The 27,829-nt window shown below is 33.5% G+C and overlaps 2 protein-coding genes across 2 annotated transcripts; both read right to left on the reverse strand.

The window, feature by feature from the left end:
- Nucleotides 1-2,000: 2,000 nt before the first annotated feature.
- Nucleotides 2,001-7,762, reverse strand: LOC105326949 (uncharacterized). Its single transcript, XM_034466075.2, has 7 exons — nt 7,669-7,762; nt 6,595-6,770; nt 5,551-5,617; nt 5,039-5,103; nt 3,670-3,891; nt 3,013-3,213; nt 2,001-2,390 (listed from the first exon to the last, which is right to left on the reverse strand). The coding sequence occupies exons 1-7, from the start codon at nt 7,694-7,696 to the stop codon at nt 2,127-2,129; spliced, it is 1,023 nt and encodes a 340-aa protein (XP_034321966.2). The 5' UTR covers nt 7,697-7,762; the 3' UTR covers nt 2,001-2,126.
- Nucleotides 7,763-16,754: 8,992 nt separating this feature from the next.
- LOC105326963 (hepatitis A virus cellular receptor 1-like) lies at nt 16,755-23,366 on the reverse strand. Its single transcript, XM_066085586.1, has 3 exons — nt 22,427-23,366; nt 18,647-18,882; nt 16,755-16,877 (listed from the first exon to the last, which is right to left on the reverse strand). Exons 1-3 carry the CDS (start codon nt 23,364-23,366, stop codon nt 16,755-16,757), a joined length of 1,299 nt encoding a protein of 432 aa, XP_065941658.1.
- Between the last annotated feature and the right edge of the window lie 4,463 nt (nt 23,367-27,829).

The following is a 27,829-nucleotide window of genomic DNA, read 5'->3' on the forward strand; positions in this document are numbered from 1 at the left end:
AGTTGAAATTGACATCCCGAGGAAACCATTGTCAACCGACGCGAAGCGGAGGTTGACAATGGTTTTCGAGGGGTGTCGATTTCAACTGTTATCCTTCCAAACGGGCACTATTTATTTTATTATACTGAATGTCAATTTAAAGAAAACTTAACTGCTTTTCTATACAAATGACTTGAATTCTACTGCGAACCGTACGCGCATCATTTACGCGCATGTAATAATTCGTAATGTTACCCGTTGCTAAGTACGTTGCTAACGCTGAGGGTAATAGAACGGATTATGAACTGCGTCTTAACCAATCAGATTTCAGTATTTAACATGAAAGTATAATAAAACGAATTGTTACATGCGCGTAATATATGCGCGTACGGTTCGCCGTAAAATTAACTTCATTTCTATATAAAAGCAGTAATATTTTCTCACAATTAAGACATTCAGTATAATAAAATAAATAGTGCCTCTTTGGGAAGGTAACTGTTGAAATTGACACCCCTCGAAAACCAGGCTTCGCGTCCGTTGACAATAGTTTTCTCGGGTTGTCAATTTCAACAGTTACCCTCCCAAGCAGGCACTATTTATATAATGCTACATGCATAGAAAATAGTGGACGAGAAGAGATTTGTGAAGTTCAACTAATAGACCCGAGAGTCAAACCAAAGATTTAGGTAGGTTTTCCATATTATCACAAATGAAAACTATAATACTTGGTACTAATGCTGTTCAATACTAATAATACTAATTATATAATAGTGTTGTGTTGTGCATGTACTATGCCTAAATAGTAGTCAGGGTTTGATACATAGTGCACGAGCCGGAGGCGAGTGCACTATGTATCAAACCCTGACTACTATTTAGGCATAGTACATGCACAACACAACACTATTGTTATTATTATGCCGACTGTTGAATATACTGACGTGCTTTGGTATAAGTAGCTGTGACGTTCGAGTGTTGACAAGTCGCTAAAAATAATCACCGGAAAAGCAAGCGGTTTTTTTCTTCTTAAAATTAATCAATTGATTTGATTGTTTATTTAATCAACAAGTTGTTGTACAATAAAACGTCATCAAAGGTTTATGTTGTTTTCAAGAAATGAGAGACGTTTGACCTTACCGAGAAAACTCGAAATGTTTAGCAGACGAAATCTCATTGAATTTTTTTTCTTGAACATTCTTTTTCAAGCGTCATTTAAAAAAGCGTTTTTGTGATTCTCATGTAGAATTTCTTTGAAAATTGTTCAATCAATTTGTTCAAAAGTTTATAGGAAACTTTAACTTTAAAATTACCGTCAATAATGAAGTGTTTTTGGAAAAATGAATAATTTTAATTGCTTGATGTCAGTCGTATATATCTACGTTTTATATATATAAATACCGTAAGTTATAATAACGGCTAATTTAGCGTAGCGGTAACGCGTTGGGCTTCAAGCTTGAATGATTTTAGCGTCGTGAGTTCGAATCCCGCTGTCGGCGCTTGAAAGATTTTCGTTGAAAATATTTGCCGTGCTCTATTTCGGCATAGTATGCTTACGCTATATAAATCCTTTGATACTATGTGAAAATAGATGAGTATTGAATGTATAGTGACAAACTGACAGAAGGCATAATAATAACTAATAACAGCTAATACTTATATAAAATATTTATTTAATATTCAATACTTAAAACACTTAATGCTATAAATAATAAATTATACTAATTTACACAATAATAATAATACTTAAATAAGAGATACACTATAATTACACAACTCAACAATTTCTTATAAAAATCAAAATGGATCGATGCAACCAAATACTGGTAATTCACATACATGTACATGTATTTATGAGTTAAACATTGAACCTCAAGTTGGGGAATGTCAAAATGTATCATAGCAGTAGTTCTGACATTAGAAAAAAAAATCAACATTCAGTCCACTAAAATAAAATGCCATCAACTAGTTTCAATCATATGTCTGACTATATATTGTGTAGACTTATTTTGATAAAAAAAAATTTGAAAACTTTTTCAAAGCACTGTTGATCTGTCTCTTGGATCTAATTTTCAGTGCAATAAACCACTCATTAGCTCCATTATAACATTCAATTCAACAGAATAATACTTTGTCAATTCCTGAAATAACATTTACAGAGCACTGCTGAGCTGCTTCTTGAATCTATACTGAGCAATATGCCATTCGTTTCCCCCATTGTAGCCGAACACCTCCGAGCAGAAGATAAAAAAGAGCCGCCAATTAAAAATTTGTTTGTCTGCCTCCTGACCGTAGGTCTGGGTGAAGATCTTTTTCACTTTGTCCATCTGTCTATCCATGAGGGCGAGCCACGCCTCCAGGGTCTTACTGTAGTGACAGCCATTGATCAGCCATTCATCCTCAAGGTACACATCTCTCTATCATTATGGAATGCAGAAAAGGTAAAGTAGATATTTCATATCGTTACTTTCACTAACTAAAGAAAGATATCCCCTAAATATACTAACAAATCTTTCTATTATCAACATATATCTATCATATCACACAAAAATGAAAAAAAATAAATAAACATGCACACAAAATTCAACTTAAGGTACATGCAGAATCTAAAACATGAAACTATTAAGGATAAACACCTCTCTATCATCAAACAAGAAAAAAATCATTTGTGCATTCAGTTAAAATAAATTACATTAATTGTCTAACATACATATGTCTCCCTAAGTTTATGATTAATATTTAGTGTGAATCACCTTTTTATGCAGGTGCTTTATATATGTGTGCAAGTTCATAAAACTCTCAAAATTTAATTCTTTTACTGGTATGTATAAAGTTATATATTTGAATACAAAACCCATTCTTTGACAAAATTTCTTTCTGTAACAAATCTTTCATCAAAGGCCCCATCCCCCTACCCATCTCAGGAAAAAAAGTTGTCAATTAATGCATAAAGAATCCTTAAAAAAAACCCAGACTGCATGCTGAATGCCTACCTTAACTTAGGAGTTTAAAAAAAGGCTAGGTAAGAGGAAACCTCACCTGAAAGTAATGGAAGAGATCCACGGATGGCATTGTCCCTCCGGTGAAGAAGTTCTTGGCCATCCACTCTGTGTCTGACCCTGGCTTGGTGTCGAATGAGTACGGGAAGTGTCGGTGACAGAGCACTTGGATGAAGAGTTGTCCGGCCGGCTTTAGCCAGGAGGAGACCCTCTGGAACAGGACAGAATAGTTCTTCATGTGCTGGAATAGAAATGTCAGAGTTGGATTATTGTAAACATAAAATCTTGGTAATTTTAACAATTCTTATTGATTTGTTTTTTTCAAACCTAAATATAAGTAATTAATAGCAATGTTAAAAGGTTCACCGGGAAATGAACTTGTTTGGTATGTGATCAATCCTTCTGAGAAGCCCTTCATGCTTCACAGAATTTGATCATGTGACCAACCAAGTTCATATCCCTGCAGGCTTGTCTCTAAAAATTAAAGTAGAAGGAGGAAATGAAAAAGTAGCAGGGGGTCTGGGGGTCTTGCTTATAGCTACATTGTGTTTGAAATGCAATAATAGCCGGGTAATTAAGGCAACATAGGCGGGGGAATTCCCCGCCTCTCGAGTCTTAGAGACAACCCTGTCCCTGTGAACTTTTTTAATTGCTGTTTGTTTCTTAATCAAAATAAAACATTCATCTTAAAAAATACCTCAAACATCTCTATGGAGACGATTCTGTCGAAGCGCTTGTTGGTGGTGAATTCATTGGCATCTGCTGTGATACACTGTAGGCGGTTGGACACGCCCAGCCTGAGTCCCTCGCTCTCGATGTGGTGCCTCTGGGTGTTAGAGTTGGACACGCAGGTCACATGACATTTGGGATAGTTCTGTAGGACAAACAGTCCAAAAGAGCCCCATCCACAGCCTAAATCCTGAAAATATTTTTTTTTCAAAAATTCAACCAAAAAATCATCTACGAATGACATTTTTCTCAGTGTTTTTTGAATGGGAAATATAGAGCACAGCTTTGAACATGCAAAATTTTTTTGTCACTTATTAGTCTTGGATAGATACATCCCTAATGAAAATGTTTTGTTTGTTTAAGCATGCGCTAATGCTTTCTGAAAGAAAAAGTTGATAAAAAACAATTGTTTTATGCCAAAAATGCAAAAATAGTGGGAAATGATTATTTAATAACTTTATGATGTCATATTTCTAAATTGTGGGCACTTGAATCAAAATGGAAACTCAAAAATCTTTACATGTACATGAATATCTGTACAAAGAAAACAAAGAATGGCAGTAAGATGTTCATTTTAAGGGGCCGTTTTAGGCTCAAATCAGTCTTTATATAGTCTTATAATGGCTATTTCAAATTATTGTGCAACCAAATTGGAGTGTCTACCTCTACGTACAGTACAGTAGGGATAGCTTTCGAATATTGACTAAGAGGTCCCAAGTTCAAATGCTTCAAGGACTTTGTTTCTATGAAAATTATACATTCTAAAAGTTGATCTCAAACTTTTTTCTGTTTTTTAAGTTAAATGTAAGCTAAAATTAAATCCATTTCTTTAAGGAATTTAGAATTTGGGCTTGCATAGGAAACTTTTCTCAAACATGTGAGGGACCCACAGAACCATGTACATGTCAGGTCAAGATTTTTTTCAGTTTTTAATTCTAGTAAGAAATGAAACCTAAAAATTGCCCCTATAAAGCATGCATGACAGGGCACACTGTATACTGGGAAATATTTGCCCTTGTTTTATTTAAATCACCTCTTTGCCCTCATTTTCAGCAAGCAAATTTAAGATTGGGCAAATTCCTATGTGTCAAATTATGTCTTTTTAAGTACATGTACAACTGTGTCTGGACGAATTATTAAGCCAAGGTGAAAGTGTAGAAGGGTGAAAATAACACAGGATGAAAATAACCCTGTAAGCAGTACATGTACATACATGTACAGAAATACAAGCTGTTACAAAATTTAACATGACACCTCTATGAAGCATTTTTGACAGGACATACATGTTTTCATGTACAGTAATACAAATTTACATTTGATCATCTAGCTCTTCCTACCATCACTGTTTGTCCATCTTCAATCTTTGCCCTTTCACAGTACAATTGAAGTGTGACTTCTTCCGCTGAAACAAAAAATACAAAATGATGTTGATTCCACCAACCATGGAATTTATTGATAATTAAAAATAAACAATTTTTAGTAGAGTCCATGATGAACTACACATACAGTTAAAGTTAGAAATCACAAACATCAGTATAGTGAAAACTGTTTTCAGAAAATTAATTTTCATACAAAAATCAGTTAAACACTAAACTTATACGGGATTATTTTCGCCCCATGTTATTTTTGCCCTTTTTCACTTGCAAACAGTTTCGTCCCACCTTGAATTTGCCCAGACAAAGTTATGAAATCAATAAACATGATGAAGAAAGATAGTTTGAGACTTAGGAATTAGCCCCATCTTAAATTCGCCTGCTGACAACAAGAGCGGGGTGATAAAACAGGGGTGAATACTTCTCTGTATACAGCACTTAAAATCTTGATTTAGATAATGTTGATAGACATTTACCTTCTGTTAAGTTCTGGACTTTGTCATTCCATACACAACCACTGTACTTCAACCTTGATCCGAGAACCTATTTTTAATGAATCTGATTTTATGAGTATGTTATCATTAAAAACATATAAGAGATTTAAGAGCAACCTATATTTGTGAATTTTTATTCTGCAAACAATTAATTTATCTTTGTATGTAAAGGTAAAATGAATAAACTGTCTACCAAGTATTTGTTCATTTAAACTTATCAATGACAATTTTTTCTCAAGACAATTTAATATGACACACATATAATTCATGGTATTTAAAAATTGTTTAGTCTGTCCCAAGATATTTCTGCAGCACATTTGGTCGTTTTTTAGTAAAAATATACATGTACATACCTGTGAAAGAAGTGCAATTTAATTCGATGAAAGGGAAATTTCCATGATATCTTCATTGACACATTATCATTTTTCATCAAAAAAAAATCACAGGATCAAAAATAGATTTCTTACTGATATTTATAATGGGGAATGTTTACAACTTTTCTCCATTTGGAAGTCACTCGGAATACCTTTTGCAATTTCCCAACTTTATCGGGCTTACTGCTATACAAAATTCCCGTAGACATTACAATTTTTTAGCCTGATAAGCTAACAGGGGTGTTTCAACTGAGAAATCTTGGAAATTTTTCATGCTTTTGAATGAAAATCGATCGAAGCCTGAGGTATTTTAATTTAAATATCGAGTAATTAATCAAAATGTCAATCGAGGATATCTTGGGACAGAGTACATATTAAGCACATCACTTCTGCAATCATTACATTCATGTCAATTATGCTTAGTAATTTATAATAAATGCATACAGGTTTATATATCCATATCAAAAATTAATAACCAGTACATGTACTAATAATCATAGGCAAATTATTTATCTTCAATAAGTTCATCATTTCTGGCTACACAGGATATATATGATAAGTGTTGGACCAATTTTTTATCCCAGTGAACATTTTAACATTAATTGCTATTTATTTTTTAATTGATCTAATGAACTTTATAATAGAAATGTACTGTTTTAAAAAATTCCGTGGGGACTTCATAATGCTGCTCATTGGCCTTGTCAGTTTCTATGGCAACAGGGGATGTACGCAGCCTCTGTATAAATTTCTTCTTGAAGAAGTGCTGTTTCTCGATATCCCCATCACATCTCAGTTTGTCTATCCACGCAGATAGGTTCAAGCGAACACCTTAAATAAAAAAATATATATATTCATAACAAGAATATTTTTTGATAAACCAAAACTTAATTGTTATTCTTCGGCTGCCATATTTTTGGTTTCAAAGTACACAGAAACATTTAATACACTTAATTTTGTGAAATGAAAATCATATCTCACCCCCCCCCCCCTTCCCCATTTTAATTTCATTCATGATTATTAAACAATTGCAAATTAATTAGCTTATCCCACTAGGGACTTACTAGCAGAGAAGAAAAGAATGTGTAAAGAAATTAAATTTTTTTTTGTAGTAATATTAACTTCTTGCATGTCATAAACATTTCTTAAGAACATAATCAAATTTTTTTTCATCTGAACAGCATAAATACAGTTATGCAATGAACTGCCAGGAATGTACATATTAAGAAATTTTCAATACAAAGTTTTGCAAAACAAAAACATGAAAGAAGAGAAAACATAACTCTATCTGACTGGCACAGAAGTTTCAGCAAATGAAGAGTGAATAATCCAACATGTCAAAAAACAGGAATTAAATCCCCAAAGAGGAAAGTGTACTATTACATGTACGTTAACTTTGGAGCATGACACATGCAGGCCTTGTTTTCAAAATGAAAGAATTGTGAGCTAATTGTATCTTGCTTAATATATAACTCTACGACTGACACTAAAATTTTGATTGATCATTAGAAATGCATTACTACATGTAAAAGTTGTAATCAATAAAAAAGAGAAAGAAAATTTGACCAAAATCGAGGAAGATACAAAATTAAAACATTCAAGAAGCTGATCATATATTATCAGAGACATAAATAATGTTATTTACGTCTCTGATATTATTAACATTATTGCATGTACGTGTGGAGGAAATTCGAAACATAAACAGTGTAACCATATGCATTATTCTTACCTTGTCGCAATGTTTCATCGTCAGACATCACGGCTATTAAAGTTTCTACTTTTTCAGTTTTATGCTATCAAACAGCCTGGTAGATAAAATAAAGGTCAAAGTCCATTATCTACCCGTGTCATTTAATTCAAAGGCCGATCCCGATTACATGTACATTTTTAAGAAAAATATATCGATCTATTTGTCATTATGATTACTGGAGTAATTATATGTAATTTATCATACGGACCCTAAAACGTGCTACAACACTATCACTGAAAGGACAGGGCGAATCGTACTCTACCGTGCACGAATTAATTATCGTTCACAAAACGAACTTTAATACGTACTCTGCAGAAAGCGTATAAAGCTTATGCTTCGATCGGAATTCCAAACAGCTGTAGCGCGCCGGTTAGAGATTTTAAAAATCCATTTTTCCTTATGTTTGGTTAGGTAGAGCTCTTTAAAGTAATTTTCAGTATATTATTTCGGTAGCCAACTTAATTAATTCCTTCTCATGATAGAGGAATAATTAAAAAAGATACAAATGATAATTAAAATCCAAAAGTGGAAAATATATATGATCCAACCTAATATAGGATAGCCCGGGGCAATGTGGTAAAGTCGGGTATATACATGTACATGTATGACTTTCCTACTTGCATGTGTATTTACTAAGCAAAACAAAAATCATCAAAACAAAACTAATCAGCCAAAGAGTCACCGTTAACACTGATACTGAGTACTTCCTACATGTTACATCCAGTACATATGCTTGATCCACCTCTAAATGTATCGCGGGAAATTAAAACGCGAGATCTTTGTGACGTCATAGTTAACATTCTTTTGCGCTCGACAGTTTTCGTAAATTGTCGGACAAATTCGGAGAAGGAAATGACGTCATATGTCAGCAAAAGTTCAGTTTTTTACGTAAGCTTATGTGTTGTTTTCTGTAATGTTTTTAGAAGGATTTTTTTTATTGTTAAATGAAAATGATGTATGCGATGTAGAGGTAAGAATTTTCCGTAGAAACACTTTCTGTTCCACCATGTTGCTATGCACCGCAAAGGATCACTTTTTTTTTATAATTGATTAAATATATATATTTCAATATAGTTTCATATCATATCCAATTATCTGTATTAATCATATTTATTTGACCTAGAAGCAAATTGGGTTAAAATAATATACTTTTGGCAGACCATGCCCTGATGAGGTGTGAATTACCGACAAAATGAAACATTTTTTTTATCTTTGGAAATTTGATTTAAAAAAAAAAAGGGGGGGGGGGGGGTCGCTACTCGTGTCTCATCTAAATCAATATTTTAAAACCAATTAATCTTTAATAGCGAGCGCAGCGAGGCGGCGCGAAGCGCCGCTCGCGTAGCGAGCTCCATAGACAACGTGTACGAACGGAGGAAATTCGAGTTGAAATCTGCACATTGTTCAAAGAAAATTTTATGAGGCCACGTGAAAACATTCTAGTATCCCAGTGATCCTTTGCGGTGCATAGCAACATGGTGGAACAGAAAGTGTTTCTACGGAAAATTCTTACCTCTACATCGCATACATCATTTTCATTTAACAATAAAAAAAATCCTTCTAAAAACATTACAGAAAACAACACATAAGCTTACGTAAAAAACTGAACTTTTGCTGACATATGACGTCATTTCCTTCTCCGAATTTGTCCGACAATTTACGAAAACTGTCGAGCGCAAAAGAATGTTAACTATGACGTCACAAAGATCTCGCGTTTTAATTTCCCGCGATACATTTAGAGGTGGATCAAGCATATGTACTGGATGTAACATGTAGGAAGTACTCAGTATCAGTGTTAACGGTGACTCTTTGGCTGATTAGTTTTGTTTTGATGATTTTTGTTTTGCTTAGTAAATACACATGCAAGTTCCATGCTAAATTTATTGTCATATTGATCCAATCATATATGCATACGTTAGGTAGGTGACAAAAAATTATTAAGAAAGAAAAGTCTAATCATTATTAGATCTACGTGCAGCCTTGTCATTTTGTAATGAATAGATAAATGAAAAGAATTAAACTGTTAAAATATCTACCGGTACATGTATTTGTTATATAGTTGCATATGTGGTCAAATAATATTGGATAATCATATCACACACTAAGAAAGGGGTGAGGGCACATGTCTACAACGCTTATATAGCGTACAAAAATTAAAAAGATTTAAAACAAAATTAATGTCACTGAGGAAAATAATTAAAACACGGGTTACAACAAGGAACAAAATGTGAAATAACGAACAAAATTTAATTTTACTGATTTTAATGATAATTATTAAAAGGTAAAGAAAAGATAAAACATAATTGTATCTACATTAAAAAAAACGGCGTTGTGTTTATCAAAATATTTTAATACAATGTAGGTCTGTTTAACATTTTATTAATGCTCAGTGGTAGTTTGTTTAAGTGTATAAGACTAAGAAGGGGCCATTGGAATAAAAGTTTGATAATTTCGGGTTCCTTGCAGTGGTAAAAGTTTTCGAGACAAAGCCAAAGTTTTTTGGTTAGGGCAAGTCCACGGGTTGCATTTAACAATGATGACAGATGTGTGGTTCCTTCTGCGCTCGCCCCAACGGTCACACCGTAAAACATATTATCTTAAAAACAAACTTTAGATTATATCTTTTTGCGCGGGTATGATAAGGCAACTCACAGCGATCAAATTCCTCTGATCGATATGACGTCACAATAAGCAGCATGATGTCTTATTTTACTCAGAAACATGTCGATTTTAACTTTATCTCTGGTTTAAATTATAAAAACTACAGACATAAAATATCACCAGAAACTCTTCTAACTGAATATATCTTCGATTTCTCTCTATTACGTATAATTATCCTTGATGACGTCACAAGCATGTTTAAAAGAGAAGACCATGTCGGGAGACAAATTATCGGAATGCAGTGTAAACAATGCCGAAATAAGACTTATTTAATACAAATACCTAAGATTTAGATGAGTGTCAGTTAGAATATAATCAGAATACTACAGGCATGGGTGTTTTGATTTATCAGCGAGTGTTATAAGGTAAGCGGATCGACATTTATATGGCTTGACCAGCCTTTCCTCTGTCAGTGTGTACAAAAAATGGCAAAAGTGTAACACTACCCCGGATATTAGGAAAGATGATTTTGGTAAATATCAACGGTATAAGACCTAAACTACTTGAAAAGTGCTGCTAGAATCCTGTGCTTTGTTGTTTAAAATGAAAAATACGTAGTATTTTCAATGAAATTTTAGAAGTTGAGAGGGTTTTTGATAAATATTTACAATATCTTTTTTATGCGATTAACAATAGGATTCTAGCAGCAATACCAATAAACATGAACTAATTGCCGATCGAATTATTGTAGCAAACATACAAATGAACTTCGGGGTAGTGTTACACTTTTTGATTTTTTGTTAAGGTAAAAAAGTGATCTATTTTTAACTGTCACTTGATACCATGGCAGGGCAGCTTCAAAGATCGAGTCGATTCCGAAGTAGAAAAATAATATCTTGTTGAACACATTCACTTGGTATTAATATTCCGCGCTGTTTTCATAAAAATAAACATTTTTTAAATTGATCATAATTTTGACGGTCATTAAACTCGGAGTTGCCTTAACCTACCCGCGTGACAACTGAGTTATTAAATTGCTCAGCAGGTCGACCCCGTTCCATTTTACATTTTCGAGGAGGGGAGAGCCTGTTTCAAAATTGTGTTAGCGATAACGATTCTTTTGGTGATATTTTCTTTATTCAGCTGAGCTCTTAAATAGCATAAAAATGCTTGTATATGTATGTGTTTAAACAGAGTCATGATATGTATGAAATTCCAGATCTAAGAAGATGATCTGATGCCGATCTTATGTTTTGAAAAAGTTTAAATGTTTGAGTTTTAAATAGGTTACACGACCAGAATTACACACATTCATACTCAGTCCCAAACACCGGCACTATTGCATATTCGGATTAACACGTTTGCATGTATGGATTTTTATAACAAGATTCATCCGTGGATCTAGAGGAGGAAGGGGGGGGGGTGAGGGGGATTATAAAATTACCAAATATGTGCCGCGGACCCCTGGCAAAGTCAAAACACCGTCAGACCTCCGCGCATGCGATTATCCTCCATATAATTATATAGTCGGGCAATTGCACGCAAATGGCCTTCGGGATAACTATTCGTTTCATTATAGATTTATTAGGAGACGTGACACTCATTCATAAAATGTAAATATAACGTACGTGTATATGGTTCAATGTACTTTCCCGATTCACTGGCACGTATATTTACAAAATGCAATAATTATATACCAAAATTAATATTTACTTTTAAAAACGCGCGTTTAATTTTTTTCTCAAATATTAAAATATTAAAAAAGTCCAAAATGGTCCGCTTAAAACATGTCAACAAAGTAACTGTTTGCAATCAATCTTTAGAATAGCCGTACTCATGAAATGTAATCGATATATTTACTTTTCTAAATCGTGATTTATTGGTTAACAATCCTTTCTGGTTTTTTTTTTAAAAACTAAAGTAGGCCTAATTGAAATTAATTTCATTGTAGTATTTATCATATCTTCAGTAGAATTGGTTTTGTTTTATAGCCTTTGGATATACTTACAATTACAATTCTTTATTTCTTTAAGCTTTACAGCTTATCAGTATGACATATGTATAACATGAGGTGGTAGTGTATTTACAGGAGAACTTGTGCACGTACAGATAATAACATTTACTGTTACATATACAGGTTGAGAAAACAAAAGACTACAATTATGTAATACAGTTGTCCCTTAATAACATACTTTTTGAGATGAATTTGCCAAGATTACAGAGATCTTTGACATTGTCAGTATTAAAAAGTTGAATTAATTTAAACATACAAGGTTTTTTATAATAATATTCTTTCATGTATAATCTGCGCAATGTTCTGTATAGAGGACAAACAAATAAAAAATGGAATTCATCTTCAACACTAGATTTGCAATGTGGACAAAATCTATTTTCTCTATTTGTGTTATTATATCTACCAGTTTCAATAGCCAGGCGATGTGACGATAGTCGTAATTTAGTTATATATTTCTGTAATTTAATGGGAATAGATTTTCTTAAATAGTATTGAAGATGTATACCATCGATAAGATATTTGTAAAAAGAACATTTCTTTGAATTTTCAACATTTGCAAAAATATCTTGTTTTGCCTGATCAAAAATTCTTTGTTTTACAAGTTGTAAAATACCATTCTTTATTTTTTGGTTAGACCATATATAAAAAAAAACCGAGGTCAATGAGAATTTTCTTTACATAGAAAACCCAGTTTTTATAACCGTGTTCTTCACAATTAATATACATAACTTCGTAGCAATGTCTAATTATACAATTGTCACTAATTAAGACATTTTTCCAAAACTTAATAATGTTAAACATTCTATAATGTACAAGGGGCACACGGCCTAATTCAGCATATAAGTAAGCAGTATTTGTACTTTTCTTCACTCCGAGAATTTGTTTACAGAAGTCTGTATGAAGTTTCTCGATATTGCAACCTATATTATTTCCCCATATCTCTGAACAGTAATTAACAATTCCACCAATAAAACAATCAAAAAGCGACAATAATGTTTCTATATTAAATGACATTCCCCGTATATTCTTTCTAAGCGCAAACAATGCTTTTCTACCTTGTTCAGATAATTGTTTTTCAGCTTTGGTAAACTTGTTGTTAAAGTTGAAAAGTATTCCTAAGTAAGTGAATTGTTGTACAATTTCTAAAACATCATTACCAATATGCCAACACTCACTATCTTTTACTCTGCCATTGTTTCTAAAAACCACAATTTTTGACTTTTCCGCATTAACATGCATTTTCCAAGTATTACAATAGCTATGTAGTTCATTCAAATGACATTGTAAACCTTCCACAGATTCAGAGAACAGGACCATATCATCAGCGTACATTAAAAGAAACAGATTTAGGGAAGATAACTCGTAAGACAAACAACCGGCATTTAAAAAGCTATTTTCGAAATCGTTAATATATAAATTGAATAAAATAGGTGATAACACTTCGCCCTGCATTAATCCTAGGTTATTACAAAAATATTCACTCAAAAATCCATCAACACCAATACAGGATTTCACATGACGATATAACGCTTTAATAACTGACAATAATTTTCCTTCAATGCCAACCTTTGAAAGTTTAAGCCACAAAAGTCGTCTATCAATAGAATCAAACGCTTTTTTAAAATCGATGAACGCACAATATAACCTCTTCTTTTTACATAGACTGTTACTAATAATAGAATGTAAAGCAAAAATAGCATCACGTGTTCCACAGCTTGGTTTAAAACCAAATTGTGCATCCGTTATAACATCATTATATTTTGACCATTCCAATAACCTTTTGTTTAAAATTGAAGTAAATAACTTACACATATTACTAACAAGACTTATACCCCTGTAGTTGTTAGGGTCTGTAGAATCACCCTTTTTAAACACTGGAATAATTATTGAGGAAGACCACGTACTGGGAAAAATACCAGTATTTAATATACAATTAAAAAGATTATGTAGTATAGGTAAAAAATAGTCTTGAAATTCAATAAAATATTCGTTCAAAATTCCATCTTCACCGTGGGATTTTCCAGGCTTTAGATTACCGATAGCCTCTTTAATTTCATCAATACTAATGTTTTTATCTAGCTCTTCAAAAATACAATTAATATCTAAACCTTCATTTCCACTTTCGATGTCACCGTCATCCTGCGTGGAAGCAATTGATTTAAAATGCTCGTAAAAATTTTCCAAAGAAATATTTGAATTAGTTTTAGACCTTTTCTTAAATTTGGCGAAAAATTGTTTTGGGTTGTTTTGTTTTAACAAAGATAATTGGTCACCTTCAGTATTTTTGTAGATACGTTTGGCTTTGGCTTCGTGTTTTTTGTAGATACGTTTTTTACTTAAAAGATCCGCATGGTTAGAATTACATTTATAACTGTTAAATTTGCGCAACGCGACAACATAATCCTTATACAAAGATTTTAATTTCCCATCAAACCAGGGCTTATCGTCAACCGATAGGTATACTGTACGTCTATGGGTACTGCGTACTGTATTTGTTTGTTTCGGATTTTTGGATTGAAGCTTAAAATGTTGGCCAAATGAGGAGTCTAACAAATTAACCAGTATTTGTAGACGTTCGTCAAGTTCGCCTTGTGACGTAATACACTCAAAATTTACGGTATTGCTGATATTTTCACATGCAAAAAGTGATTCTTTACACAGATCTAAATAGCAAGGATCCCATTTAAAAACATCACGGGATCTTAAAAAATCATTGTTTACAATATTGTATGCATCCAAAAAGCAATGAAGTTCAATATGTAGTGGAGCATGATCAGAAAACATTGTAAAATTGCCAACGATATATTTACTAATGGTGTCAAACATGTCAGATGTTGTTAAGAGATAGTCAATAGTGCTTAGTCCACGCGCACCGTTAAAAGTAAAGTCATTCGAATAGCCTCCTTTGTGTCGCCCGTTCACAATGCGCACGCCTGTGGCCTTACATAGGGACAATAGCCGTGTTCCATACTCGTTGTGACCTACATCTGGGTTGATCCGCTCAGTCAGCTGATCGTCATTTGAATACGACAACACGGAAACAGAATCATGAACAGCATCATTTTCAATGTAATCAGGCTTATTTTTTGTTCTACTGTTAAAATCCCCAAATAGAAACACATAACCAAAATCCATATACTTACATAAATGTTTTTCTAATTCAAAAAATAAATCTACATCATTTTCTTTAAAAAACACAGAGTTACTAGGAGGTAAATATGTAAAGGCTATAAACAAATCTTTATGAAATTTTACAAGACTTTTGCTTAGCTTAAGCGAGTCCTGCGTCCCCTTCCGCCACCTCTCGTATCCCTTCTCTCCCAGCGTCCGCCTGGAGAGCTATGGCCCTCAGCTCCCTGCGCCGGTACCGGTGCGTCCAAGTGGTCAGCTTCCGTTGCTGGAGGGTGGTATGGTTTCCCATCAATAAAGAGCTTATCCTTTATAAGGACCGCTTTTCGCTGCCTATCTTTTGCCTCCTTCATCACTGGAAGCAGTTTCTTTCTTCTCTCTTGGATGATTTTAGGGAATTGTTCACCAATCGAGATATTAGCACCTTTGAGCTTGAATGCCGACTTTCTGACGACCTCGCGTTGAGGAAATCTGGAGAACTTGGCTACGATAGGGCGTGGTCGATTGTCATTGGGTCTGCCGATTCTGTGAGCTCTTTCAATTAGAACATCATCTGTTATATTCAGAGAAGAACGACATATATCAAGAACAATTTTTTCACAGTCTTCCATTTCCCCCCTTTGGGCCTCAGTCACCCCGTAGAACAACAAATTATCCCGCATAGATCGGCACTGGAGGTCAAGAATTTCCTCGCTTAACTGATTGTTGGCTCTTATTGAGTCTTCAAGTGAAGTTTTGAGATTGTCAAGCTCATTAAGGGCTATAGCATTGGTTTTTGTACTTTCATCGTAAGAGTTTGAAATAAATTGTTGACTTTTCTCTACTTCTAAGACACGGGTGCTCAAACTATTAAGTTCGCCCTGCATGCGGGAGAGAGAAGTTTCAATGGAATCAAGCTTTTCAAGTTTTTTATGTACACTCTGAATTTGTAGGGAAATATCTTGGGCCCACGGTGGGGGGATATGGGAAGTGTTTGGAGTGTTCGAATAGGTTGAGTTAGGGTGGTTTTGAAATGATGTAGAGCACTGCATAGCTTGCTGCATAGGTTGTATATGTTGCATCGGCTGCATTTGGTGGTATGTTTCGTTGCCGACTTGAATAATATGCTGCATGGGACTACATGATGGATTAGAAATGGGAGTCGTACCTTGGCACTGTGCTTGTCCTTGTCCCTGTCCCTGTCCCTGAGCGGCAGCCATCTTGACTTGTGATTTGGTTTTCTGTTTTTTCTTTTTTGGTGGTTTCGAGGGAGACGGAGTACCAAAATTCATTAGAGTAGACAATTGACGCACACTTACACTAACCTCCGACTATATACCTATCATAGGAGACACCAATTGAAAGCAGTCCTTAGATTCCAAAACACTGAGCAGCACTCCAGAGAATCACGTCCACCTCCATGAAGGTCAAGGTCTTGAATACTTATTGCTGGAATAATGGAGAACTGAGAAAAATATCATTTTTCTTTTCTGTTAAAGCAATATATGAGCTGTATCTTTTAGAACATTATTTTGCTGCAAAAACCTGCTAGTACATGTATGTTAAGTCCGCATATAACTCAAACTTTTATTATAATAAGATTAGAAAAAATCATGAAGTTTTGTCAGAGGAAAGATTTATCTTCAAAGGAATATAGAGCAAATCAATTTTTGTACAGGACGGCAATAATTCAATTTTGCTCCAACTAAGGCTTCTTAACGGCTTTTTTTCACACAAATATGGCTAAAAGAAATTTAAAAACCATGACATTTTTTGTCATTTTAGTAGAAGATAACATTTTTGCAAAAAGCATTTTCAACATGCATGAAAATTGCAGCTCATATTGCTTGAAAGGTAGAGGTGGCGTATTTGAGGTAATTTTTTTGACATGAGTTTGAGTTAAAATATACATCAAGCTTCTTATAGTTAGACGTTTCACAAACTTTTGGCCCATATAACATATTCTGTCTTTAGTTATTTGTCTCTAAGCTTTGCTACACATATACCAACAAACTTAATTCATATCCAGAACGTGTCAGAGTCTTTTTTCCCCCAATGAATCCCTAGCCAATGATACCCCGAAGGAACTTAAAAACCAATGGTACCCCAGTGAACCCATGCAGTGAAACGCCACTAGACCCCGATGATACCCAAAATTATCCTAAGTGAACTTTGATATACCAGATTATCCCAATGATGCTTTACTGAATATCATGATGACCTAACTTAACTGATGGATCCCATTAGTACCAAAAGAATCACAATGGTGCACACATTACTCACTGATCCAAACTCTACGTACTATAATTACTATAAACACAAGTAAGATATAATAGAACTGTCGATTTGTTCAGACAGAAAAAGACAACCCAGCCATTTTTACATTGATAATCGATTCACTTTATTGATTTCATTCACAAATCAGAACATTCTTTCTTTCTTTCTCTCTCTCTCTCTCTCTCTCTCTCTCTCTCTCTCTCTCTCTCTCTCTCTCTCTCTCTCTCTCTCTCAAGGTTTTTTTTTCTGATCGAAATTTCCCCGTTGTATGTGTCGTCACTGGCGTTGTCATCTTCTTCACTAAAACCACTGAGCCAATCTCAGCCGAACTTGGCACAAATCTTGTTTAGGCAAAAGTGCATAAGTGAATATATTATGTTCATATGAAGGACTACGCCTTAGTTAAAGGGGAAATAATTGGGAAATAATAGGAATTTATCGATTTTTTAAACATTCAAATTCTATTTGGCCAGTGAAAAGTATTTGGGTAATGTCTTATAATGTGTTAGTTCAAGGATGAAGCCGCATAAAGTACTTGTAAAATTCTGAAACTAACGTTCAATGATGATATGGATATTCTATTTTGAGACACTATTTGAACATTGTTGAGAGACCAATAATAATGACAGAATACATATCGGCACAGAAGAAAACCATTCCACACACAGTCAGAATTATGATTGCCACAGTTCCGATAACTCTGGATGTCACTCGATGATCCGCGGCGGAAGTGAGTCTCCTTACGGTTGACGACAACTTTGTTTTGTTCAGAGTTAACTCCCTTCTTCTTGTTTCGACTGACTCCTCTAGAGTTTGGTTTTTATATTTGCAAAAACAGACACAAGTACTAGTGTTTATGATTACCTGCGTGTCACTGTTCATGAGCATAGCCGTTGAAGAAATTTCAATTGTAGACTGTGGCATTGTGTTAAAATGTGGTAAAGATTTTATACTGACATTCTCTGGTATATTAATAGACTCTGTCTTAGTGGTAGCCTCTGCTAAAGTGCTTGTCTCAGGCAAATTGGTTGGATCTAGCATTGTGGTAGACTCTGATATGTTAGTGGATTCTGGCATAGTGGTAGATTCTGGTAAAGTGGTTTTCCCTGACATAGTGGTGGATTCTGGTATAGTGATAGATTCTGGCATAGTGGATTCGGGCGTAGTGGTTTTCTCTGACATAGTGGTAGATCCTGGCAAATTAGTAGTAGAATGTGCTATTATATTAGTAGTCGACTCTGTAAAAATGGTGGTAGGTTCTGATTTGGCGGTAGTGTCTAGAATAGTGGTAGGCGGCTGTGTTATGACCATCATAGTACCCTGCTTCAAAGTGCTGATTTGAATTCGTTGTCTATGTCTTCTATGTCGTCCCCCCTACAGCGAGTAAAACTGGAACAGCAACATTGGTTAATTAAGTTACATGGATATAAAAAACGATACCAATGATATATACTGTTTCCAAACTTTTGTGATAAATTTGAAATGTTTTTGACAATTCAAAATGCGTTCATTTTAATTCATGTAAACCAACTTTTATTCGCGTGCGAGAAAATTTGGCGAGGTTGGCGAGGGCCTCGTTGTCGCGAATAATTCTCACTGCGAACCATTCGTTGTCGTAAGGTTGTTATAACAAGAGGAGCCTGGATAAGGCTAGGTGACGAACATTAGTCTTCGTGAACCAGTTTATCTGTGTTAAATCGCGAAATAAAGTCATCACGAATAAAAGTAAACAAACCTTCATCAGGATAACTCTGGCATTCAGTCAACTGAAATGTGACTTGACACGTTGCTTAAATGTTACTGAATAGCAAAACTCATTTAAATTTCCAAGTCTTTCAGTGAGTTATCTTTCAGTTGACTGAAAGCATGATAGAGTTTCATTCTGTCAACATGGTCTCATTGATAAAATGGTAATTCGTGTTCAGTTTTTAAACACCCACCTAACTTCTAATAATAGGAAGTTAGAAAATACGTTTTCAATGTATATGTAGTAATATTTTTCTAATATTAGATTGAATTAAGTTTATCTGAAATAAAGAAAAACAAGGAACTTACTATGCCAGCAGATTATCACCAATGTAACGGTTAAAGCTAACCTCTTATACATCTATAAAGAAACAAATAACATATATGTTTTTATAAAAGTTATTTTACGTAGTCTATTTTTATGTAGTAGCTTTCAATAGCTTCATGATTTCAAGATAAAAAGTAACATGCATAAAGCAAAAGCCCTGCAATGAATTTCGAATTAACCAAGTGCTATTTATTTATTTGAAAATATTTAACGTTATGCAAAATATGAATTGCGTGCAATTCATACAAATATGGTGGAAACACATTTTAAGATTCTCATAAGGTGTTGTCAACTGTTTTACATTGTAGAACGATTTCCCTAAAAAAGGTAAACACATGCACACAAAAGAAATACACATCTATTTGTATTCTTAATCAAATATAGTGCGCATATGAATTGTATATTCAAGTTCTTGCGACTAAATAAAGTACCTCTGTTGATTTGTTTGTATACTATTCTATTTTTAGCCATTATCTAACGAAACACATAACGTTATCTTTTTTGTAAGAAATCGTGATTTAAAAAAAAAAACAACCTCAATTAATTGGAGAGGCATAAATCAATTTCTGCATTATCGAGTTTTTTTCTCGTGTCATGTTTAATAAGTTTCCTTTTTCATGCTTCAAATAATTAAGTTAAAATAAAAGTAAATGAAACATCCTAATTGATTGTAAACAATGGTACTTACTTCAGAAAAAATGGAGAGAAGCACATATATAATTTACACATTCAGGTGTAAACCTCACATCAAACAAATCTTGGTAAAAATGATTCCAGAAAACAACTTGACTTTAGGTTCCAACTCTTTCAGTATTATTAATATCTGATGCAAATAACTTTTTCTATATATTAAAGATTTTTTAACCCTGCCTCTTTTTAAATTATGTTTACCTCTTTTTAATCTATGTGCAATAAAACTTGTTAATTAGTTTTGCTTAAATAAGAAACTGTATTATGCAAAGAAATAATTTCATTGCCCTTTATCTCATATCGAAAATTTTTTTTTCTGCTCGAAACTAATTAAGAGTCCTGGTAATAAAAAAGGTTTATAAGAATGAGTTTTCAGGAATTATTGGTTTCATATATACAATGCTTTATAAAATTTCTGAGGTTACATCACTGTCAGTATGGAAGTTAAAATCAACCGGTCGACACAAAAGTCTAGTTAATACTCTGAGGTGAAGTTTAAAAGGAAAAACAACATTTGAACTATTATATTTAGAATGAGTTAGAACTTCTGAAGAGGTTTTATTGTTTGTTCAAATTTTCGGTATCATCTCAAACTGAAAAAGTATATAAAAAAGTAATTTGCTGTATTTTTCTATTATTTCTTTCATAATCCTTTCAGAACTTTATGCCGTTAGATATTTAAATTCTTATATCAAACTTAAATAAATTCTTTAAATGTTTTGTTTTGTGTTATATTTATTTTGGTAATTAGGGATCAGTCTGTCCGTCCGTCCAAGATCTATTGTTTTGCATTGTAATTTCTTTTCCCTAGGCCTAATATGGCTCATACCTCTACCACAAGGTGCTTTGGGTAAAGGGTTTGCAGTGAGCTTGAATCGTGTTTCAATGTGTTTTAAAGCATAAGATTATAACAGAATATTATTAAAAATCCTTGTCTGAAATATTTTTCATCTTTTTATCTTTCAAAAACAATTTTAAATCTTTATGTTGTTTTAATTCGTAATGCACCCAATGAATGACAAAATTAAATTTTGCTTTTTATTTAATTAAAATAAAAGAGACACTTTTTAATCTATAATATTCGTGTGGCTTTAATTTCTGAGGAAAAAATATCTCTCTCCGATGAATATGTATACATTTATAATTTCAATATTCTATCTAATTTGGGCTATCATGTCCCATTTGGGCGATTGACCCCAATTATTTAATTTAAGATTTTTTGCATTTTAAATTTCAATCGCATTTGGGCTGTTATATTCGAACAGGCTTTTATATCCCATTTGGGCGGTTGTTCCCAACTGGTATAATTTAAGATGTTGACAATGTTTGGAAATTGTGGTCATTATCAATTATCAATGAAACTATTTTTTTTATGAAAAAGTGTGCTCATTGGATCACTCAATAGTATGTTTTAGATTCTTAAATGTAATACATGCCTTCTTGAGACGATTTTCGCTTGCTGTTTTCAACGACAAAAAAAAGAACATTTATAGTGTATAATATATAAAGAATTTGTAAAGCTTTAACATTTTTAAAATATCAACACTGGTACGTTTGATACTACAACATAGTACCTGAATACACAGTTCATTTTTCATTAATCTAAATGAGAAATAAAAAGGGACAAATCCAATTATGCTGTGAAAAGACGGATAGAAATACAAAATTAAATTTATTTATCAAAATAAATAAGTAAACTGAGATTGTATTGATGCAATACATTTATGTATCTTTGGACAGGCCAATAGAGCAAAGATCGATACAGAAAATCAATAATCCAATCAATACCAGCACCACGATAGCCACATTTCCAACAACTTTTACTGACATTCTGTAATCCGAGGCGGAAGTAAGCCTCCTTTTGGTAAACGATAGTTGAGTTTTGCTTATAACCAATTCTTTCCTTCTCCTTTCAATTGATTCGTCAAGAGTTTGGTTAACATATTTGCAAACACAGACGCAGGAAGTGTTACCAACTGCGATGTGTTTCATGTCATTACTTGCATTGGTTATCAAAGACGATGATCTGGTAGAATAATGTGTCACGGTGGAACAATCTTGCACCGTGAAAAGCTTTGTCATAATGGTAGTCTTTGCCGTAATGAATGTGCCTGGCAAAGTGGTATATTGTGCAGAAGCAGTAAACTTTGATACAATGACAGGCTCAATTATAGTGGTTGTGGGTGGCATTGAAGTAGTGTCTGAAATAGTGGTAGACAGTGCCATAATAGTGTGCTCTGTGTTAGGATCGGTCACAGTGGTAGGATCTGTTAAAGTGGTGGGCTCTGAAAAAGTGGTAGTCTCTGGCACAGTGGTTGTCTCTGGTATATTGGTAGACTTTGGCATAGTGGTATACTCAATAGTATCCGCCACATAAGTAGTCTCTGGTATAGAAGAAGCCTCTGTCATGGTGGTAGTCTTTGGTATAGTGGTTGACTCTGGTATATTGGCAGACTTTGGCATAGTGGTATACTCAATAGTATCTGCCACATTAGTAGTCTCTGGTATAGTAGAAGCCTCTGTCATGGTGGTAGTCTTTGGTATAGTGGTTGTCTCTGGTATATTGGTAGACTCTGGCATATTGGTATACTCAGTAGTATCCGCCACATTAGTAGTCTCCGGTATAGTGGTTGTCTCTGGTATAGTGGTTGTCTCTGGTATATTGGTAGACTCTGGCATATTGGTATACTCAGTAGTATCCGCCACATTAGTAGTCTCCGGTATAGTGGTTGTCTCTGGTATAGTGGTTGAGTCTGGTATATTGGTAGACTCTGGTATATTGGTAGACTCTAGCATAGTGGTATACTCAGTAGTATCCGCCACATTAGTAGTCTCCGGTATAGTGGTTGACTCCGGTATAGTGGTTGACTCTGGTATATTGGTAGACTCTGGTATATTGGTAGACTCTAGCATAGTGGTATACTCAGTAGTATCCGCCACATTAGTAATCTCTGGTACAGTAGAAGCCTCTGGTATATTGGTAGACTCTGGCATAGTGGTTGACTCGGCAATAGTACTAGTGGTAGGCTGTATCATTGAAGTAAGCTCTGATTTTGGTGTAGACTGTGTCAACGTGTTAGTCTCTGTTAAAGGAGTAGTCTCTGTCATACTGGAAGGTGATAAAGTAGTGGTAGTTTCTGGCGTGGTTGTAGTTTTCAACTCTGTAATGTTGGAAGTCTCTTTCACACTAGTATACTCTGTTCTAGTCATTGTTCCGTTTAAAGCAGTAATCTCTAAAGTAGATGCATACTCTCCTTTATAGGCAGGTTGTTGTAAAGTACTGTGCAGGACAATGGGATCATTTTTTTCTTTTCCACCTGGACCCTCTATGGGCATAAATACTAAAACAATAATGAAATGGAAATGATACGTGTATCTTCAATGTACATAATACAACCGTTAGCCGGTAAACGATTTTCATGCTTTATTTAAAAAAGTTATTTTTCAGAAAAAAAGAAGTGTTTGGGATAAAGACAGAATAAGCTTACTGTTCCAACTGATAAACAAGACTGTGACAGCTACCCATGCATACATCTGTGAAGACACAAAACACATTAAAAAATGATTACTTATTTTCTAAACAAAAGTTTCTTTTTCAAATTTTCATTGAGTTACGCGAGTTTGATATGATAACTTTCTTTGAGAAAGACAAATAAGAAAGATTTTTTGATATCTGGGTTAATTCTATTGCATGATTTATTTCTATTTCAAATTACTAATCGTATGAAAATCTTGCAAGCAAACTGTTACGTCATTTATGTCATGTTTCGTAACGTTACTAGTTTTGCTCGATTTTCAAAGAAAAGCTAATAATGGGGATATTCATGTAAGTTCATTCTTGTGATAATTTAGCAATTGAAAACTAAAACAGTCATAACAAGAGAGAGAGAGAGAGAGAGAGAGAGAGAGAGAGAGAGAGAGAGAGAGAGAGAGAGAGAGAGAGAGAGACTTTTTAAGTTGATTATTAGTGTTCATTTTTAAATTTTTAGCATTGAAAAGTTTCTCACTCCGGTCAGCTGAAAATATAACAGAACTATTTTCGTCACTACCTATGATTCTGATATATTGAAATGATTAATGATCATGATTTACCGAAGTACATGTAGTAATTGCTGGTTAGGTAAGAATGAAAAAACGTCGAAAAACCGTGCATTTAATTCATCGATTTGATCTTATAATATTTTACTGATTAATATCGATACAAATTAAATAATTATAATAGAGCATTGTTTAAAAGAATGCAATTTTTAATGACAAATACTTTTAATTTTCAATGATGTTTTTATCAACCTTAATTATAAACTCTGCATATAACTTGAAATATAAATATATGTAAGCTTTAAATCAATTTTAGCTTTTTGCCATAAGTACTCTTCTGTAGAATTCTAATTGATGTGATGTTTAGAATCAATACTTTTGTTAACGTTGGTCAGAATGAAAGATTAAAGGAATAGAATATATATTTCTATATTTTATAATCTTCTAGTGAAAAAAGATGAAATGATACAATTTTACTTACCATAAATGAAGTTGAATTTCACTGATTATGGTTAAAAATGACATTAACTATTAGTTAAGGATGTAAAAAATTGTACTAGTACACCGCCTATCTAATGGTATGAGTCAAATCTGCGCATGTGCATTACCAGTATTTCTAAAATTTTGAACATATACATACAATCAATTAAAGAATTTCTTAAGAATGTATATGGACAGATATTGATGATTTCGGCCATCATTCAATAAAACCTTGAACGGCCTTAAATAATTAAAAGCCCTAATTAAAAGACGGTCCTAATTTGGAAGGGAAAATTCATTGTTTGCATTTTTGTTTTATTCAAAAGTTTTATTTACAAAGTTCCGTTTCTCATCCTCCAATTTTACTGAATCGATTTTCTGGAAATTTATAACTATTTGTAGACATTTTACTTGCTTAATAAAAAATGGCATGCAGCAAAACTTATACAGACTTTTAGAATTTAGGACAAAAAGAGCCAAAATTCAAAATTTTACTGATTTGTTGATGATATTTTCTGCATTACTTCAATTGAGTGTATGTTTATTCGAATTGAAATGTAAGGGTTTTTTTGGTTAAGAAGTATATTGTTAGTTATTGTGATATCATATCAAACGAAAAACAATCCAAACATCAAATTATATCTCAGCAAAAATTGAATGGCTATTTGGTACACAAATCTTAGTACATTTATAATTCATATCGCAATTTCGAGGGTCAGAAAATTAATTAGGTTAGAGAAAAAGATTAAATATGTTGACATCCGCACTCCAATTAGATGATTAATCAAATTCAGCTGAAGAAACTGAATACTTTTATTGCATATTTTTTTTCGGGGGACTTGTTGGATATTCTTTTGTAATATATTTCTGCACTTAAAGATTACAAACCTGCAGTAGAGTTTAAACTTTTTTTTATCGCATAAAAGAAATTGAAATAAGAAAATAAGAAGTACGCTTGATCCAGAACAATTCCGTTAAAAAAATAAGAGGATGTAAACTGTCACCTGAGTACCATAGCCCATATATACAATATCTAATATATGTATTGATTAATCTACATACTGGAGTCTAAACCTTAGCTCATATTGCCAAGAAAAAATAGTAATACCTCTTCTCAAACCTGAATGCTTGCAACAACTTGCCTTTGATTGAACTGTATAAGTTTGGTAGCATAACTTTAAGAATACGAGTCGTGAAAAGGTGCGAGACTCTTATTATTGAAAAAAGTTTTTGAATAATTTTTTTACAGTCTGATTTTATCAAAGCTTTCATAAATGGTATATATTTAAAATAGCTTTATGCTATTTCAATAAATGTCCTTTGTCAACAAAAGAACTAAAGATATATACTATACATGTCTTACCCAACCAAAACCAATTTCCATCCCACAAGAAGTCAGGCATTCTTCCCTTAAGCTTAAGACATTTAAATAAACGAAACAATGGTAGAGTGTTTTATGTCCTCACTTGATTTTCATTTCATTTCATGTCAGCATAATAAAACAAGTATAAACCTTTATAAAATTTTAATCATCTTCATATCAAAATATTATCTTCTAAACCAGGGGACAGTATTTCAATTTCAGTGAAGGGCTTTACTGGTTTTTTTTTTTATATCCAGTAGGTGTTAAAGAAGTACAACAGAAGAAGAATAATTCTTTACTTAATACTCGTTCGTGCTAAATGAATTTGTGAAACATTATAGGGGTGTGATAAATATGATTAACCTATGAATATCTTCCCTTATCATCAAGTTATTTCATTACATACTATCGGTTTCAGAAACTATTCATTGAACAAAATCTCTATTGCGTTTTCTTAACAAGTTTAAAACAGAACGGATCCTAAATTCTTTACTCATTCAAAGTTGGATAAAATTGCATGCAACCAAAGCGTCTAACAATATATGGTAGCGATTTGTAAAATTATTGTATAAGATAACCTGTTCGATTGTTGATCGTCTTCTGACTGAAATGGTATCTGGTGTTATGTCAACATGTCAATGTATTCTTGAGATTACATTAATAAGTAAGATAACGAAACACAAATATCAGCACTAAGCAGGTTGTCATATTATCCTCCTCCCCCACCCCCCAAAAATACCTCTCCCCCCCCCCAAAAAAAAATTCTCATATATCTTCAAAAGAAGGCATAACAAAAATGGCACAAAACAAACGCAAATCAAAACATTTTTCCAGTGTGAAGTTTTTACTAAAGTGTTTGGTATAATTATGAAATAAAATACAACATAGAGTATAAATGTAAAAGAAATAACTATTAAGATTTTATTCATGATTCATATGTACACATTTTTTGAACCAAACAAATGACAGGATAGAACATACATCAGAACAGAAGAGAAACAATCCTAACACAACCAAAACTACGATAGACAAGGTTCCAATTACTTCTACTGATTTTCTGTAATCCGGAGCAGAAGTTAGCTTCCTTATGGTAGACGAAAGTCTAGTTTTGTTCATGATCAATTCTTTTCTTCTCCTTTCAATTGATTCGTCAAGAGTTAGGTTTACGTATTTGCAAACACAGACACAAGAAGTGTCGTTAGTTGCTGTTGTGTCATTGGTTGTCTTGGTTATCAAAGACAAAGTCGCGATTGAAGATTGCGTCAGAGATGTAGAGTCTTTAAAAGTGGTAGATTGTGTCATGGTAGTTTTGTCTGGCATAGTTGTAGGGTCTGTGGTTCTCACAGTCAGTGATTTAGTGGTATACTGTGTCATATTGGTAGTATCTGGCAAAGTGGTAGGGTCTGTGGTTCTCACAGACAGTGAAGTAGTGGTACTTTTTGTCATGGTGGTAAACTGTGACATGGTGAAAGTCTGTGAGCATAACACAACGCTT

The sequence above is a fragment of the Magallana gigas genome, chromosome 1 (assembly GCF_963853765.1).
Source record: "Magallana gigas chromosome 1, xbMagGiga1.1, whole genome shotgun sequence".
NCBI classification, from domain to species: domain Eukaryota; kingdom Metazoa; phylum Mollusca; class Bivalvia; order Ostreida; family Ostreidae; genus Magallana; species Magallana gigas.

Coding starts and splice junctions, on each gene's coding strand:
- LOC105326963 (XM_066085586.1), bottom strand. CDS start 23,366: ATGCTAGAGTCTACCAATATACCAGAGTCTACCAATATACCAGAGTCA. Junction 18,883..22,426: donor CATGAAACACATCGCAGTTG/GTAACACTTCCT, acceptor CTAATTTGCCAG/GATCTACCACTATGTCAGAG. Junction 16,878..18,646: donor CTATTAATATACCAGAGAAT/GTCAGTATAAAA, acceptor TATTTTTCTCAG/TTCTCCATTATTCCAGCAAT.
- LOC105326949 (XM_034466075.2), bottom strand. CDS start 7,696: ATGTCTGACGATGAAACATTGCGACAAG. Junction 5,618..6,594: donor CCACGGAATTTTTTAAAACA/GTACATTTCTAT, acceptor CATTAAAAATAG/GTTCTCGGATCAAGGTTGAA. Junction 2,391..3,012: donor ATCTCTTCCATTACTTTCAG/GTGAGGTTTCCT, acceptor CCATAATGATAG/AGAGATGTGTACCTTGAGGA.